This window comes from Sus scrofa, chromosome 9 (assembly GCF_000003025.6).
Source record: "Sus scrofa isolate TJ Tabasco breed Duroc chromosome 9, Sscrofa11.1, whole genome shotgun sequence".
In the NCBI taxonomy this organism is placed as follows: domain Eukaryota; kingdom Metazoa; phylum Chordata; class Mammalia; order Artiodactyla; family Suidae; genus Sus; species Sus scrofa.
In genome coordinates, this window is record NC_010451.4 from 68,473,456 (window position 1) to 68,491,661 (window position 18,206).

The 18,206-nt window shown below is 40.9% G+C and overlaps 1 protein-coding gene across 21 annotated transcripts in view; it reads left to right on the plus strand.

Moving 5' to 3' along the window:
- ADAM22 (ADAM metallopeptidase domain 22) overlaps nucleotides 1-16,872 on the plus strand; it is a 237,305-nt gene extending 220,433 nt beyond the window's left edge. For 8 of the 21 annotated variants that reach the window (XM_021063343.1, XM_021063350.1, XM_003130119.5 and 5 more), the window contains 2 exons: nucleotides 6,267-6,390; nucleotides 10,248-16,872. In XM_021063343.1, the coding sequence (XP_020919002.1) occupies nucleotides 6,267-6,390; nucleotides 10,248-10,268 (145 nt within the window). In that variant the 3' untranslated portion in view covers nucleotides 10,269-16,872. Of the gene's footprint in view, nucleotides 1-270; nucleotides 358-1,674; nucleotides 1,705-6,266; nucleotides 6,391-10,247 lie in introns of all 21 variants that reach the window. The other 13 variants (XM_021063337.1, XM_021063338.1, XM_021063342.1 and 10 more) reach the window with 3 other exon arrangements.

An 18,206-nucleotide genomic window follows, 5' to 3' on the forward strand; every position in this document is an offset into this window, starting at 1 on the left:
AAGAGCTCTTGATCCGCTTTGGGAAACCACTGGAAAGGCTTTCCCGGAAATGTTGAGTACATTCTCGAATGCCTTGAGCCTTGGTGTAGCTGAGTTAATTCTCATGTCATTGTACAGACTGCCTCATAATCACCCCGAATCCATCCTGGTTTATTTGGCATAGTCACTTGCATTTGGAGGGTGAAGAACATCCTTGCTAAGCTTGTGCTGTGTATTTTCAGATTTTCTATCTTGTTCTGCTTTCTTTGTTCCTTCCATTGCTTTCTGCAGGTATTTAAACCCATGGTTCAAAAGAGACTATAATGTAGCTAAGTGGGTAGAAGATGTGAATAAAAACACTGAAGGACCATACTTTAGGTATTTCATAAATTAATTTTATATCCTTTTCAAATTCCCCCAGCACATACAAACACTGTGATGTGACTGGCCCTCTATCTTGTATCTCCCAATACAAGTTCCCATAGATGGAAAGGGTCCTTGTTTATTTGCTGCCTTTTGATCTCTGTTTTTGGCTTCGTGGGCAAGTCCAGTTCTTTTCTGAATGTTTCAAATGAAGCCATTTGCAAGGGTTGCCATTTAGTGCATGTCCCTATCACCATCTTGAGCTTTTTTAGTAGCTTTCTCTTCATTCTATGCTATGTAGTGTTCTATGGGCATGAAACATACTTTCCACTAATAAAGCAGCACTATTAACCCCAACAACTTAATTTCTGGAATCTGGAGGTTTCATAATGCATTTTTCCTACTTATTGCCATAAGAGTGCATAGTGCATACAAAAACTCAAGGAGAAACATGAAAGGAAATGAAATGAAATGTAGTGGAATTTTACTTTGAGTCAAACCAATGATTTGACATAACTTAAAAATTATTGGGATGATAATTGGTCACATGAGAGTGTGTAGAATGAGTTTAGGTTTTATTTGGTCAGCACACCCACTGGCTACCAGAGAAGGACTGTGCTGAGAAGGGTTTTGCAGAGTCTCCAAAAAGCATCTAAGACATTTTTATTCCAGTTAGAATGTGGTTGTCTAACACTTCAAATACAGTAGGAAGCAGATCAGAAACATGATCTTGATTCACAAAAAAGCAGACAGAGTATTCCTACATTTTAGAAACTTGCACATTGACTCAATTTACTGCAGCTCAGAGTAACATTGGATGTCAAAATTTCCAAGAGCTCCTTATGGCATATTTTCACTCTTTATAATATCAAAATGGTTTCCTAGAGGTATATGTCTACTTTATGTCTGACTACTTTGTAGACAACTAATGTAAGAAGCAATATAGACTCAATTACTACCTCTTCTGAACATAACTTAAAACAATAAACTGTCAGATCACTTATTGCCATGACTTGGGTCAGTATTTATCAGATATCAAAATATCTATGTATTTTTAACTCTCAGCACCCATATAAGGTGGACTTTCTCTTCCAGTGTACCATTTAGTCTAGACATGTATAGTTTGAGAAAATGATTAGACCTACCTGCGTTTTAATTTGATCCATACATTTGCATATAACCCAAGGAAAGCATAACCCCTGCCTGCTCACGGAACTATATCTTGCTTTGTACCCCATCTTTCCCTCCTGCCCTGTCCCTCTGCTTATACCACTTTTCCACTGAACCTCATACACATACACTCACATTCAAACATCCCACCCTCACCTGTAGCTCCCAAGATGGCCAGCGTCAGGAGGACAGGTAAGATGATTTTGGATGTTATTTGGAATCTTGGCTCACCTGCAGTCCTATTTCTCCTTTCTATTTTCCTCAGGCTTGTGGGCAGATTATAATTTGTATTAGCCATGTAACCAAAACAGAATGACTTTTGTCCCATGTGGGGTAGGGCTTATATGCCTAAATCGACATAACATTTTTTGCAGCAATAATTTGTGAAATGGTACTCCGGAAGAGTTGATTCACCTCCCCTGGGTGAGCTGAGTAGTCTGTGTGGTTCCCAGAGAAGAGTTCACATTTTTTAAAACTAGCACCCAGGTCTGCCCAGAAGCTGCATGACTAAATGCAATTTGGATGGGGAAACGCTTCAGCTCCCCCAGTTGCACGTGCAAAGCTGCAAGGGCAATTTTAGAGGGTCCCTTTATCTCCTCTTGTAATATGAAATGTTGGCTCCTATGGAAGAGAGTCTTATTAAGAATTCCTTGTTAAAAGTCCATGCTTATGTTTAAAGGCTAGATATAATTCAGCGGAGGGTCAAAAGTTAACTGTCATTTGGGAGTTAATAAGTTTATGAAGGTTATGCCAGTAAGACTTGAAAATCAATTCAGAATTTTCATGGAAGTGGTGAATAACCGAAATAGCCCAGGACTTGCAGCACAATGACTCCAGCACAACAGAGAATTTCATCCGCTCTCCATCCACACCTAGTCTCACATAGGAGGCCAAAGCATATCCATGCCATGGCTTATGCTTTGCCAACCCAATGCTTAAGCTCAGATCTGCTGCATCTGCCTCCAGGTCATTCAGGGTTACCTCTCCTGCCAAAACCACTAATGAGGGCAAAGGTCGTTTTATTAATCACCCATGTGGTGTGGGGTCTGTGACATCCCTCCCAAAACGCGGTGAGGACTTTGCAGTAAACTGGTCCAGAATATAGCCCAGCATTAAAAAGCACATATGGCGTCCATATCACTGGGAAGAGCAGAGGAAATGCCCAGAGATTTCTAGTGATCGGAGTGCATCGCTGGCTCCCTTACCCAGTCCCATCTGACAGTGTTCGCTCAAATTGTTGCCAGTGTATATGCAGATCATCACGAAGGAGCAGGTGAGGTCAGAGGGAGAGCAGTATCTTCTCACACCTAGATCCTGGGGCAACTCTCTTGGTAATAGTGTTTTACGAGCTCATAGAAGGTTTCCTTGCTGTGGGCTGTTATCCACTTGATTACTCACGTCATCAGTGGTTTTACTTCCATGATTCTGTGGAAATGCAGCAACGCTGGAAAGGAACTACTGATAACAACTGTCACGTATTGAGTGCCTGCATCTCACAACATCTTGAGATGTAGGCATTCTTATTCACTTTCCATGCATGGAGGAAACTGAGGAAAGACCAACTCGAGGTCATACAGCTAGTAACGTCAGAACCCAAATTATGAACCTGGCTCTGACTCCAGAATCTGTTCCTTTTCATCAGACTGTTATAAAATTTGCCTGCGAACACAGCCTAGTGAACAAGGGGGTGGGGACATGTGTCCCTCGTGTGTGACTGGCCTGGTTCTAGCCTGTTCTGGGGAACAGAACTGAACCAAGGTTGTCTACAGAAGGCAATAGAAGGAGGACTGATGTAACCCAAGACCCACCACATTCCACTGGCCCACGGACACACCTTCATCTTCACTGTGTGTTTCGAAATGGCACCCGCTATGGTTATGATGGTTTTTAAAAAAATGCAATAATGATAATGGTTAGCATTTGTCCAACGTTTGCTTTAGAAGTGAATGAGCTGGGTTGGTGCCTGGATTATAGTGAAAGCTGGTGGGAACCACCAAGCAAGTAGCCAGGGTCAGAAAAGAGCCTGGAGGCAGTTTCGAAAAAATTTCTTTCTTAGAGAGCTGTGGGAAATTTGGAGTTTGTTTCTGTTTTCCCTAAACTGCTTTATCCTGCCTTCTCCTCTGCTCTTATTCTGACTCCTGCTCTAATGCTCTCCATCCTCCCACATAATCCCCTTTATGCTGTCACACACTACCCTGCTTCCAGCCCCCTGCCCCTTGCCCCTGCTAAACTGTGCTGTTCGGTTTTTCTTACCCTTGGTTCGTAGTGTCAGGTACATGAGTGGAGGAGGGAGTAAATGTGCAATTTCTTTGAGGTTCTAGAGAATAACTCCTCTTTCTGTTTTAACTCATTATTGGCTTTGGCCAAGGAAAGATATTTGAGGGTAAGACTGGAATTCCAGCACCCTCATTGGAATGGCCCTGTATGTATATAAGCTGGTCCCTTAGACCCGTAGCCAACTGAATGGCCGGCAAGACTTTGAAGCTATAAGCTAACACCTCATGCTATGGACACACACACGGCAGCAAATTAAAAAGAGGAGCCAGGTTGCATGATCCCCTAAAGTAAACAAGATTTAGTTACATGTTTGGGTACCTGACCCATGTATCTGAACTTGGATAGCTTATCAGTAGTGATTTGGCTAAAAATCTGAACCCAAGTTAATATCCCTAGTGTTAGAAAAATCTGTTTTTGTATCTAGATACAAAAAGAATGTCCTCATTTTACACATACTGAATTCATTTCCTAGTGTCATGGTCCTATTTGAAACGTTTTCCTAAAATCGAAAAAAAATCATTAATTTCTGAATTAGAAAAAGATGCGGTAGTCCATTGCTTTAATAGTACTTTTGAGGATTGGAAATACTCATATTCGGAGTCACACCCATCTGCTCCACAGTGGAGAGCCTTATCACAGGAGAGGTCAAGCAGCTGTAGCATCCCAACAGTGCACACCAAGGAGTGGTCCTGGACATTTTCCAAAAAAGAAAAAAGCAATAGGAATTACAGACTAAAAGTAAACTGAATCACTCAACTCTTAAAATGGAGCCAAATCTCAGGGTTTATAGGAAAAAGTCTTTTCAAACCTTAGCTTGAATTTAATGTCCATAAAATAGAAACTGATTTGAAAGCTACGGCAGACCCAGAATGAAGGATAACATATGGATGGGAACCAATACTTAAAATCGGGGAGGAAAAAGACATATTTACTTGGTGCATGCAGTTACAGTCAACTAGTAGATCTCCCCCTACCCAGGGCGACCCCACCGCCAACACGCACAGGCTGAGTAAGTCACAGCAGATGAGATGCATCCTCCTAAAATAAGTACCTGAGCTCCCCCATGGCGGTGTAACCAGTTCAGTGACCCACAGGTCACGACCGCCTTGCACCAGGAATTAAGGAGTCCTAGGTGTGTAGTGGTGACATTTGTGAATAGATAACTACTGTCAAATTACCGTGTCTGGGAGTTCCCATGGTAGCGCAGCAGAAACGAATCCGACTAGGAGCCGTGAGGTTTCGGGTTCAATCCCTGGCCTCGCTCAGTGGGTTAAGGATCTGGCATTGTCGTGAGCTGTGGTGTAGGTCGCAGACACAGCTCAGACCTGGCTGGCAGCTGTAGCTCCGATTAGACCCCCTAGCCTGGGAACCTCCATATGCCATGAGTATGGCAATGAAAAAAAAAAAAGAAAAAAAAAATTGCCGTGTCTGTTTTCCATTGACATGGTGGGAATCGGGACTTTTTAGTCTCAGCTATTTTTGCTTTTGGTTTTTTGTTGTCGTTGTTGTTGTTTTTCACTTTAAAGACCAGCTAGCAGAGATGGGCTCTTCCAGTGTGCCCTGCCTAGTCACAAATATTAACCACTATACTCGCAGACTCCAAAAGAGCATAAAGCATGGAGAGCTTACACAGATCTTCCACATGGAACGTCTCCATGATGAGGGGAGCACGTGCTATCCCAATAAGAAGAGTTTGGCAGTTGTGTTTTGTTTTAGTTCTAGTAAAATTCCAGTCATTTAAGTGTTGCCACATCTCATTAGCATGACAAGTAGACCCTACGTGAGTTATCAAGATCTACATCTATGGCTTACAGTCCTCCCTGTACAGAAGTGATGATTGTAGGGACTAACCAGACCATTTTTGTATGTTCTCATCAGACTCTTTGTTTGGCTGGAACTCTGCACTCCTTACCGCTTGCATGTGTACTAATTTGTTATTAAAACCCTCGTATTTGCCTTTGTTCTTTCACAACTAACACACTGGCCTTTGAATGCATGAGTTTTGTGTAAACTGGTGTGTGACTTAGCAATTAATAAATGTATCCATTGTATAGTATTTTCAGATCTTGAATATATAATTGGAATTACATTCTTTGTATTAAGTGATAAAAATAAGGCAGACTATTAATATGTTATACACTTAAATTACCGCTATGAGCTCTAAGAATATTTTTATCCCTTCTCCATTATAGCTTTTAAAAAAATCTATTCTGTAGAAACTTCATTATTGGCTTTCTAGTTGAAAACTATGATTCTGTGTACTACCATTTAAAGAATCCATTGCAGTTAGGAAATTAGGAAGGTAAAATTCCAGCATTCCAGTGTCACTGACAGAGTGCATCCCAGTAGTTCCACCTTTGCAGTAGTGGCCTATGAAAGTAGAAATCAGAGGGTTTGTTCTGAACCCACTTTTCAGGTCTTTAAAAAGATGTTAGGCAATTACGTAATATGTATGTCATGTGTTCTCAACGCCTCAGGACTTTATCTCCTGCCAAGTCTCCTTCTTCATCAACTGGATCCATTGCCTCCAGCAGAAAATACCCATATCCAATGCCTCCCCTCCCTGATGAGGAGCAGAAGGTGAACCGACAAAGTGCCAGGGTATGTGGGAACTTTTTCCATGTGCTATTGTGCTCTGTCTCTATTGCTGATCTGTGGGTTGAGAGGTTAAAAGACAGACTGTTCCTGACAGCCTGAAAACAACTGAATTTGAAAAGTTGAAGATTCTTGAGGTGTGGGGGTGCAGATTTATATTGGAAAAATCTGTCTAAATACTGATGAATTCTAGAAATATTTGACATATTTTAATCATTTGCCGCTATATATAATTATGGTTTTATTTTATTTTTAAATTTTATTTTCATATATGATTTCATTACTCATTGTAGTTGGTATATTATAACCTGGTATCGACAAAACAGAGAATGTATTTTGCTTTATTAGGTTTTCCATATACCTGGAAATGCCAGAGGTTAAGTAAACCAGCCTCATTTCCATGCCCAGTTCACTTATTCAGGCCTTTCGCTGGCTAATAACACCCAATAGGATTTAAGAAATAGGAACCCAGGAACAGAAAATCAGATCAGTGTCTTGGGGCGGGGGGTAGAATTTGGATACAAGGAAAGGAGCTTTGAAAATCTGTTCATATTGAGAGTCTGGCAAAGTATATGCACAAAAAAAGATTAAAAACATATTTGGAGTTTCTTGTTTTTGTAAAAATAGGATTCACCAGATTTTCATTTAAATACTCAGCCTTCTTTTGTATTTAAATTATGACTCTGCTTAGTCTCACAGCCTTCCAAGAAGCCATCCATTATGTGAAATTTGAGATTTAGTCGGGCTTAGAGAGGCAGATCAGCCAGAAGTCTCCGAGGAGACTCACCTGAAAGATATAACAAAAACTAATTACCTTTATTGATGTCCAGCCTTTGTTGTGGTCAGTTACACTGTGATATTGATCTTCTCAGAAATCATTTGGTAAAACAAAAAAAAAACTTTAAAAACCTGGAGAGATTTATCTGCTAGTGGGTTCTGGGTTCCTAGGCTTTTTGGTTTTGAGAGATATTTCAAGGCTCCTTGATCCTGAACTTAAATTATGTGGTTCAAAATAAACATAGATCATTCACATTTTAACTTGACCAACTCTGAGTCAGTAAGAAAACAAGAAAAGGTAACTCATTAAGAACTGATTAGATCACTATCAAAAAGACTTTAAAAAACAGTGATGTTTTATTAACCATATAAAAAATTACCTTCATATGTTAGCATGGGAAGGGGCAAAAGGTGGGAAGGCATTCCCAGGCCTCTGCTTTCTGACCTTACAAAAAAAAGACCTTACAAAAAAAAGGCATCCGGTTGTTCATGAGATGAGTATGAGGCAGTGAAATCTTAGGCTGACGTCATTCCTTCCCTCCCCAGGAAATTGTTGAAGCAGGACAGCCCACATTTTCTCCCTGGTAAATTGTCCACACTGATGTTTTACTCCCTCTCATTGGGGGCATTCACTCAGCTGTTGCCATGGCAAGGGGCAGGTTTGGGGGCACGGTCCCACAGGAGAGCCATGAAAATGACAGCTCCCCCGAAGAAATGGCTGGCCTGTGGCTTTTTCCTCTAGGCTGAGGGGGGCAGCTCAGGGTCAGTTGTGTGTGTGAAAGGTCTGGTTGGGTCCACCTACTGTGGCACATTGACCGAGCAGGTAGCAGAATCCTACAGACTAGGCAGCCCTGTCTCTGGGCTGGCTTCGTGGGCTGTGAAGAATAGAACAGATGATCTTTCTATCCACAACCCCTCTACTCCAGCCATCCAGACATGGCCAAGGTCATGCCTGTTCCTCAAAGGGATGGCCTGGCGATTCTTTGCTCCTTTTTCCTCACTGGGAGCATCGTGACCTTCAGGTTTTCCCAGTGTCCTTCATTTGTTCCTCTCTTCTTTCTGCAAGCTATCACTTCTTATTCTGTCTTCATGACCATTGGTGAGGAAACTGGGCTCACAGAAACCGAAGTCTAAACGCGTGCCTATTTTTGTCGCATCACCTGAGCATCCATCCGTATCTTCTTTCCATCAGACACCCTGCAAACCATTCATTTGCACGTCTCCACCAACAGGTGTCCACACACAAAGCTCTCCCAGGAGGGAGATGTTGTTCTCAAAGGGTGAGGAGATGGCTGTGTTTTTTAAGGAAAAGGACATATAAAGTAGACCTAAAGTAGGTAACCTAAGATTTCCATGAAGAATCCATATTAAGAGAATCTGTGTAGAAGCATCCACTTAGTCACTTAGCTATTTCTCCTTTTTCTTTCTCAGAAACTTATTAGGTTGAATACACTAATGTGCCCCAGATTTCCAATAAAAATGGAAATTGGATGGAAGTTGGAGACAACCTGTGTCACATGGTCTTAGTCTTTCTTTGTTCGTGTTTATAATAATTATCCCATATCACATTGCCTGCAGCTTGATTTTTTTTTTCCCTTTCTTTCTTTTTTTAAATAGGCCTTCCTTCTCTGGGGAACTGAATTGCACTTGTGTTGGATCATGCCAAACTTGTTTTCAGTCCATTAGGCAATTACTGATCATTCTAGAAATTAGATATGAACAGGGCCAGTATAAAGAAATGGTGGCAGAGGCCAGGAGAGGGAAGAGGTGAGAGAATTAGGGAATTATATCCTGCCCTGGATTCTTCCTTCTACTCTGATATGCCAGGTCCTGAAAGAGGATGATTTTTTTAGGAGGTAGTAATGGATTTGGAGAGTGTATAGCTTGGCCATAGGTTCAGGGCAATGTTTTTTTGTTGTTGTTGTTGTTGTGTTTTTTTGTTTGTTTGTTTGTTTGTTTGTTTGTTTTTTTTGGTCTTTTTAGGGCTGCCCTCGAAGCATATGGAGGTTCCCAGGCCAGGGGTTGAATTGGAGCTGTAGTCACCAGCCTACACCACAGCCACAGCAACACCAGATCCAAGCCGCTTTTGCGACCTATACCATGGCTCACTGCAACGCTGGATCCTTAACCATGGCTCACTGCAACGCTGGATCCTTAACCCACTGAGCAAGGCCAGGGATCGAACTTGAGTCCTCATGGATGCTAGTCAGATTCGTTTCTGCTGAGCCAGGACGGGAACTCCAGGGCAATGATTTTTAAGTGGGTAGTGATGGTATTAATACACTCGGCTTTCCTAAGGTTGGTAGTTGTCAGCACTGGCTGTATAGAACCGTCTGAAGGACTTTTTATTTATTTTTTTGTTCCCACAGCCAGTTTTCAGAAATCTTTTTTAAAATTTTTATTGAAGTATAGTTGATTTACAGTGTCGTGCCGATTTCTGCTGTAAAGCAACGTGATCCACTCATATATGTATACACAGACACAAACACCCACCCATTCTTTTTCTCTTACTCTCCTCCGTCATATTCTATCCCAAGAGACTGGAGATAGTTCCCCATGCTGTACAGTAGGACCTTATTGCTTGAAGGACTTTTAACAGGTGCTGATGCCTGAGGCCCACCCAGAGAGCTTTTTGATTTAGTGGTGTGCTGTCTAGGCAGTAGGATTTTTAAAACATCCCCAGAGCATTGAAATGTACAGCTGGGTGAGAACTACTGTTCTAGCTGGCTGTCTCAGAATCCTTGGGGAAATAAGAGAATGGGTAGTTTTTAAAAACAAGATTTTAAATCATTTCATTTGAGACACAATATTTAATTGATTGAGAATTTCAGGGAACAGTAAATGAGGATGAGAGGGCTTTTTGTATTAAAAAGTGGCCATTGTTGAAAAAGTTGAGACTCAGGTGTCAAGGCAAGAGAGAGCTAAAAATTAGCGTGTTTATTTTACCCATTCATGAGACTGTGAGAGTGTGTCTCCACAGTCACATAAGTATAAATGGAATCACTGAACGTTTCCATCTTTGTTGCTCAGAATATGTCTGTTTCCTGCCCTCACGGTGTGAAACTTTGCTTTTCTCTGTTGTGCAGCTTTGGGAGACATCCATTTAAGATCAACTGTTTACATGCGATACATCGAAACTGTTTACTTCAACTTTTATAGAAACCCAGCCTCACGGAATCACTGCAAATCTATCTGCTCTTCGGACAATTCGAAACCATCTCTAAATGCCACAGGGGAGAGGAAGCGAGTCTCACATCTGGATACCATTTTCTTTTTGTCACTGGCTTAGGATTTAACGGAAACACGAAAAGAACCACTGACATGTTACACTATAACATGGAACAACAAAGGTACTGGTACATTCATGGATAATCCGCATGCCAGTTATCTGTAGAAATCTCACTAAAATTAACTCACATGACCCAAATGTAGCAAGTTTCCTAAGGGACGATAGTGGATTCAGAAGTCGACATTCTGAAGCACATCCTCATTGTAGACAGTAATGCTATGTGCATGAAGCTTCTCTTTATTGTTTTCCACGTTTAAGGAAACAACATCCCATAATAGAAAGTAGCATGCAGGGCTAAGCCATATAGGATTTTTTTCGGCAGGACTCCAAAGCTTGAGAGGCTAATATCCCGTATGCTAACTGTAAACATGTATTTTTATTTTTTTTAATTTTCATATTTATATCCGCATACAAGGACAATTGTACATATGTAAACATTTTTAAAATTTAAAAAAAAGCAGCTGTTACACACAAGTGTATCTTGCCAAATGCCTAAGAACAATCAGTCACAGTCATGTCATCGTAATCATTCAAATGGTCCTTAAAGATTGTAACCAGATGATGTTGTAAATAGACTGGTCAGTGCTGTATACTTGTCTCCCCATAATTGGTATTTGTCCAAAACATGTGATATCCCTTTAAATTGTGCAAAATCTGGAGGCAGTTCTATTGAACAATTCATTCAACAAGAGAACAAAATTCCTAGCAAAACTTAGGGTCTGCACTGCTTGCCGGAACAGGAATCCAGCAGTGCAGCTGCTGTCCTGCCTCCAGGCGCTCTGCTGCTGGTCGGCTGCTCCTTGGAAGTCCTCCAGCCTGTCCAGTTTCCTTCTGAGGGGGCTACAGCACCTGCCTCAGCAGCTGTAAATTTTCGGTCCTAGAGCCAATCTCCTAGTCTCACCCTGTAAGCCCCTTGCTGCTGAGATTAAGCAAATGCACCAAAGACACAGGAGACCATGGCTGCTGATGCATTGGTAACTTCCAACTTGCCAATACTCTAACCCTTTGTGGCCTAAATTTTTGTTCTTTAACACAACTTTTTAGCCACCCTGATCTGTGACATGAATGACTTTTTAAAAAAATTAAAAACAACTTTTACACTGTTTTTGAGGGGTATTTCTCATTGGTGGGACGGGAGTCCCAACAAGTCATTCTGCACTGACTTGTAAGATAATGGAAATTCTACCAGATGGGCTAGGAAGCCTCAACAGGCCACCAAGGGTTCAGAGAGACCTAAAATCACAAGTGGGCAGCAGCTGTGAAGTTGCCCAAACCCAGCTGGCATTGGGAAAGAATCTGATGTTCTGAACTATCCATAGAAAAGTGAGAAATCTGTGTTAAACCCTCTTCTTTTAAACCAAATTTGATAGCCAACATGATGCAGCTCCATCATTCTTAGCTTCTCTCTGGAGGCTATCCTGGTGAGACTGGGATGTTGATGGCATCAAGCGGATGCTTTGATGGGATCAATCAAATGCTTTGATGTGAAGAGTGCTTCTGAATTTCTTCATTTTTCTCTTTTTGCTTGAGAGGAGTGGGATCTGCAGACAAGCTTTGAGAAATATCCTCTCAATTTGATGTCTCCAAGTAATGTCCAAAGACAAAACCCATTTCATCTCCATGTACAATCACCTTGGAGGCCCAAAGCGAAGGGCCTGTTTAGAAGGCAATGTTTTATTCTCTGTGTTTATATCTTCTGTAATGGACCTCTCTTCTGAAAATCTTTGAAAACACTTTAAAGCAACTTGATCATCAAAGGTAATAAAGTCTAAGCGGCATTTTTCTTGACAGGGAGGGATGTGATTGTCTAGACTACAGTAAAACGATCCATGAGGCTAAAGTTGGGGTGAGCATTGGGTGACGTTGCCACTTAGCTCAAGCCAAGGACAAGGAGGGCAGACAGATTTAAAGATGTAGCAAATAAGTGGCTTTTGACTGAGATCACTTTAATGTGCACTGAATGTTTTCTGGTATTGAGTGTATAAAAGGATAATGTTAGAAGGTTTATTTTGACTATACAAGAGTTTAAAGATTTGAATGTAAGGTACCTCATGTAAATATGCTTCCTAGTTATGGTTAAACATCCCTAGTTTGAAAGAATCTGTCAGTGATTAGTTACATAGTCAATGGATCCTGTCACCTTTCTCTTTCTTGACCTCGATTATTTTTACGTGACAATTATTATTTCAAGTGAAAATTCATTATTTGTGCCTTTTGGAGACATGGTTGCTCTAATGGTATTGAGTTTACAGTCACTCTCCTCCATAATAACCTTCCTATAGGATTCAATGAAAAAGGTTTTGTTTTCTCTGCAGAGAGATTATGCTGTTACAGTAGCATTTATGTTCTATTCTAGATAGCTATTCTATCTAGAAATGTTTAAACATTCTGACAGCCATTTGCAGAATTCTTTGACAAGTTTATAATTTCAGTGGCTGGTTTTGAGAAGTACCTATATGTGTGCTCCTGGTTGGTGTTCTAGATTGTTCAATCTACATATTCATGACTTTTCGTCTGTAGAGACAAGGAGAGTGGACCCATGGCGCTAAACACAAGCACAGCATTTTTTAAAAATTCTATTTTGGAGAGGAACTTTGAGGCCACACAGCAATTTGTATCATGCAACTAATATTTATATCCCCAGTCAACTACAGGACTATTATACTAAACAGAGAAAAGCTTTTTTTTTTTTTTTTTTTTTGGCCTTTAGGTTCCATTGTATGCCTTTTTCTACTCTTTTGAGGTTTTGTGCATAGATGAGACTTCAGATTGAAAACTCTGCAGCCTGAGATGTTCCATTTATTCACAGTCATTACAGGGTAGTAAACTCAGATTTAAAGAAACACATCTCTCAACAAAGAGTGCCAACAAAGAAGGTGTGGGTAACATTGAGCCCTGAAGGAGCTGACTGGTCAGACTAAGCGGTCGCTGGGTCTGGCCACTCTCTCTTTAGACAGGAAGGGGTGGCCTCCTCTGGAGTCTCCCAGCTAGAAAGTGATCCCCAGGCCATAAATCTGTGGAAAGGAATACACTTCTCAAACAGTGCAGCAACAGGGGGGCCTTCAGTTTGTGGTTGCTGTATTTTTTAAAGAAACCTAGTGCTTTTCCTTAAAAAAAAAAAAAAAGTTGAATAATAAAGGAAATGTCATGGTAAAAATGCCAAACATATGTTTCAGCTTGATATTATTAAGTGACACCACAGTTTTTCCTCTCTCTCTTTCCCTTCCCCAACCCCCATCCCCTTTGCTTTAAAAAGGCTTTTTAAATTGTGTTACTGCATAAGGTCAACCCAGCAGATTTCTGAACATAAGATTGATAGGATTTCTAAAAGAAGTTGCTCAAAAAGATAAAATTGGATATTGCGTGCACTTGCAGAGAAAGACTGCTTCTGTTTGAATTTCAAAATAGTCCTCCATTTCTCTTTATTGTTATTGGTGATCCCATTGCAGATTTGGCATAATTTAACCCCGTCCGTTGTCTCAGCTCCTTTACCTTTTACCTTTTTAGATTTTCTTCTTTAATTTTTATAGTTACGTATGGTCCAGAGGAAATATGGTATTTCTGTTCACTTTCAGTGTTTCAAAATCATTGGGTCATTTTATCAGTCTCATCTGTTCTTCATTTCCTGTTGTCCTGTAGTTCTGTTTTAATATATATATTTAGTGCTTTAAGTATTTCCTTGTGTTATTCAACATGATAATAAATCCGTACCTAAGAGAAGACTATTTTATTTTATTTTACTTAAAGGGCATTTATTGGAATTTCCTGACTAGCTTGCCTAGTATGTGGGAAGGGGAACACTGAATAAAGACAGTGAAGGAACAGAGGGAGCCAGGCCCCACAGCGCGCTAGGACACTGCCCCTGCTGCTGTGGACGCCCCCTATGGGCAGCATGTTTCAAATACAATCCTACCAATTAAATTGGCATGAATTTTACATGAAACATTCCGACTCCCATTTGCAGCCAGCATAATGACTACTTTTTTATGCTCCTAATTATTTTTTTCCTGTCATTTCTATATTTTCCTCTAAAACCGACACTCAAATAGTTTTTTTTTCTCTCCCTTAAATGGAGTTAAGATGAATAATTCTCCTTCAAATATATATGAAGCAAACATTCCTATGGAATAAGGCTTAATTGGAGGCTCACATTTTTTTTTCCTCTGAGCTGTTTTCTGAATGGCTAGGACTATTCTGATTTGGGACGCAGCAACTTTCCTCTGGCAAGGGGAGAGCTAAGAAATGTCATAGTAAACAGCTTCCCTTGTTGATTGTGAGGCTCTCAGCCTGGTCTTCTGAGCATCAGCTGACAGGCAGCAGCTGATCCAGCTCTGTGTATCTGTTGGGGGGAGGGGTGGGGGTTGGAGCAGCCACACCTGCAGGGAACCTTTGGTGCATGCTCATAGCAGATATGCTCTCTGGGCAGGTGCTTTTAAGTCTGAGAGCACTTTTCCACCACACCTGCAGATGCGGAGGAAACAAGACTTCAGCGAGATCTTAGAAATCAGGGGATATTTGTTAATATCTTATTCATTGCTTTGTCAGAGTTCCCCAAATGGGCATCTCTGGTTCCGTTTCTAAGTAGAAAAACCAATCATTTGGAAACAAAGCAAAAACCTGCCTAGTTTTTATATCCAGAGCCTGACAACGAGGAAGCACTCTAAGTGTGGGTCTGAGATGTTTCCAGGCCCTTCCTACTTGCAAAGTCGCTCCCCCTTCAGTAGCTGCCAGCATTTTTCTCCTGACTAGGAGCTTTCACTGAAATGGAGGTAAGTCCCTTCTTTGCCAAAATTGGCCCTTGGGGAACCACTGGGGCACAGAATCAGGGGTGAGAGGCACTTCTCCTCCCATCGCCATCAGGGCATGAATTATGCTCCTTGGGAAGTTGCAGAGAGACTGGTTCTGGGGTGTGTTTCAGGTCCATGGAGAGGTAAGGAGCAAGTCTTGGGAGGGGGTGGGGTGTTTGGCCCTGGCGTAGGAGCAGAGTGGAGCGTCATCTGAAGAGCTCTGAAGCCAAGCGTGGGAAAGAGCCCGAGTTGGCCACCCGTGGTGTGGTGGAGAGAGGTGCTGCGTGCCTGGGGCAGATCTGTGAGTTTTGTAGTTTTTACTCAGTGTTGGTGTGTAAAGACTCCGTTGTCCCGTCGTGATGGGTCCGTCACTTCTGCCTGGCATGTCCCTGTTGTTGGTAGAACTTGTATCTGGAGGTGCTTCAGGGCTGGCAGGGTTTTGGCTTAAGGACCTCATCATTTGATGTTTTTAGGTATCCTTGAAATCAAAACCAGGGAAAAAGGGTGTTTGGTTTTTGTTGTGTTTTACAAAAAGGCATACAATGAGACTAGCAATGTTAGGGTAATGTGCTTACAATCATCAATGTGGTTTTTAAAGAGTTTATGAAGAAAAGAGCATTTTCTTCTCAAGTTAAAAATTATGTATGCATATAATAATGATCTACATTTACTTGAGGGCTTAGTGAAGTTTGATTTTATGAAGTTTGATGTGGATTTGTGTTTTGATGGTCAGGCTCTACAAAAAAGGTGAAATCTTTAAACACAGCGGTGCTATGTTTTACCTGATAACACACAATACAGAAAGTGATGAAAGGAATTACTATGTTTATTCAGTAATAATACAAGAGTTCTTGCTAAATTATACATGTGTATCACTGCCTGATGAGAAACCCCCACTTTTCTAACCTAGCACAAAATCCAACTGTGATTCTACAGCCAGTCTTTGTAATGGGTAAAAAAGACCCAACATCTTTGTTTTGTATGGAAAACTTTTTTTTTTTAATGCTAACCTGCAAAAGTGTATTCAGAATAAATAAGCATGTACTCCTTTTTTAACTGGCCTCTCCAATTCAGCATCACAAAAAGACAACTTCTTTTAGAAACGGAGTGTTTTATCTAAACACAGCAGTTTATATGTTAGCCAATGTAGGTCTGCACTAGTGTTTTCCACATCTGTCACCTTCTGAGGTCATGTCCTGTCTACAGCTAGAAGAAGCCACTTCGTGGGGAAGTGTTAATGGTAGCACGGTTTCACTTTGGGTGAACCTGGTGATCATGTGTATATACTTAGATTGGCTTCGTTTTAACATTATAGTCTCTCTGCTACTCCGCACTTCGGGTTCTTAAGCTCTTTTAAACATTACTGGATTTTGGCAAATAGCAACTGAAATATATATGGCACCTGCTTTCTAGAGCAAGCGTGATTTGTTTTATGGCTGTTCAAATTACAAAGGTGTTCTTACACTGTAGGTAAACAAAATCTTGCTGTTTTTAAAGGTCAGTGTAACTTAAGGTTCAAATTTCTGGCACAATTTTATTAGAATTCACTTCTGAAGCTAATAAGGCACCACAGTTTTTCTATGTTACTCTCATTGTAACATCAATAAAGTGACTTTCAATAAAAGATTGATGTTATTTTGATGCCTGATTGCCTTTAATCCTATTTTTCTCCAGGACATGGTTTCTCTCTCAGAAGCTTTGTGGGGATACTGCTGGGGTTTTTTTCTTTTCTGTTCCATGCTGTCCTAGAAGGGACCATCAGCCTGGTGAGAAATAGCATGATCCTTGAATAAAGCCTGAATGCTGACTCTGGTGGATGGTTGTCCTAGTTGGGTGGCAGAAGGAGTCTTCTTATTTATCCACTTGCTTTGTTCATGAAAATTTCTCCCTCACCCTAATAAGGATCAGTTTCCTGTATTCTGTCTTGGAGCCCAGGCAATAGTGCTTATTTAGAGGAGTTCCCTTGTGTCAGGCTGTAAAGCATTGGGCCTTGGATGGTGGCTCAGCTTAGGTCCCTAAGTTCACTGCCTAAAAATTTCTTCTACCTGGCCTGTTCATTGTCTCTGGAGCAGCGTTTTCACCCACCAGTCTTTACCCAGGCTTGCAATTTCCTTGCCCTAGTCTGCTAAGGGAATGAGCATTTATAAGTAGTCGAAGTACTGCTTTAATGTGAGAAAAATAGAAGTCACTGTCTAAGGGTTTGTACATTTATTATGACATTTGAAAAATCTATGGTGATTACATATAGCTCCATTTCTTGTATTTATAATATTTTAGGCATATAATAATTCATTAAGATAAACATTGGGACTGTAACACACTCAGCTAAGCACAAGCAAAGTCTAGCGCAGAGATAGCAGAAGTTTTCACTCACAAGGATGGATGAGAGCATCATGCTGGAATCTAAATTCTACTTTGGCTCCACAGGAATGAGAGCTGTGGTAAATGAAATATGACTGCTGTGGTGCACATCTATGCCACTTGTCCCTAGGCAAACACAGGCTTCTTGCAGCCACATTCCTGTGGAAATGTAAGGTTATCAATAGTTGAGAAACATCAATCTGTTGACACACAAGAATAAAGCACTCATCTTCAGAATGAAATTAAATCTTGAGTTTGGGTGATTTGAGGAATTTAATTCTCCAAAGGATTGAAGTATTCAAGTTTGAGCTCACAGCTTTACTGTGCTCCAACAAGGTGCTCTAAGAAAAAGTGACCAAAAAACAGTTATAAAGAAGGTGATGAGGCCACGCTGGAAATATATCATGAAACAGGAGAACCCGACATAGCACAGAACTAAGGCCACACGAGAGTCACTTGTAATGAAGACGTTGGCTGTAACTAAAGGAGCATGGATACATTAAATCTGTCAAGGAGAAGGAAACTTTTTAACCACAGGACATGCTGAAAACTAGGTTCTAGACTTTCAGAAGGAAACAGTGAAAGGAGAAGTGGAGGCGATAAGAAGG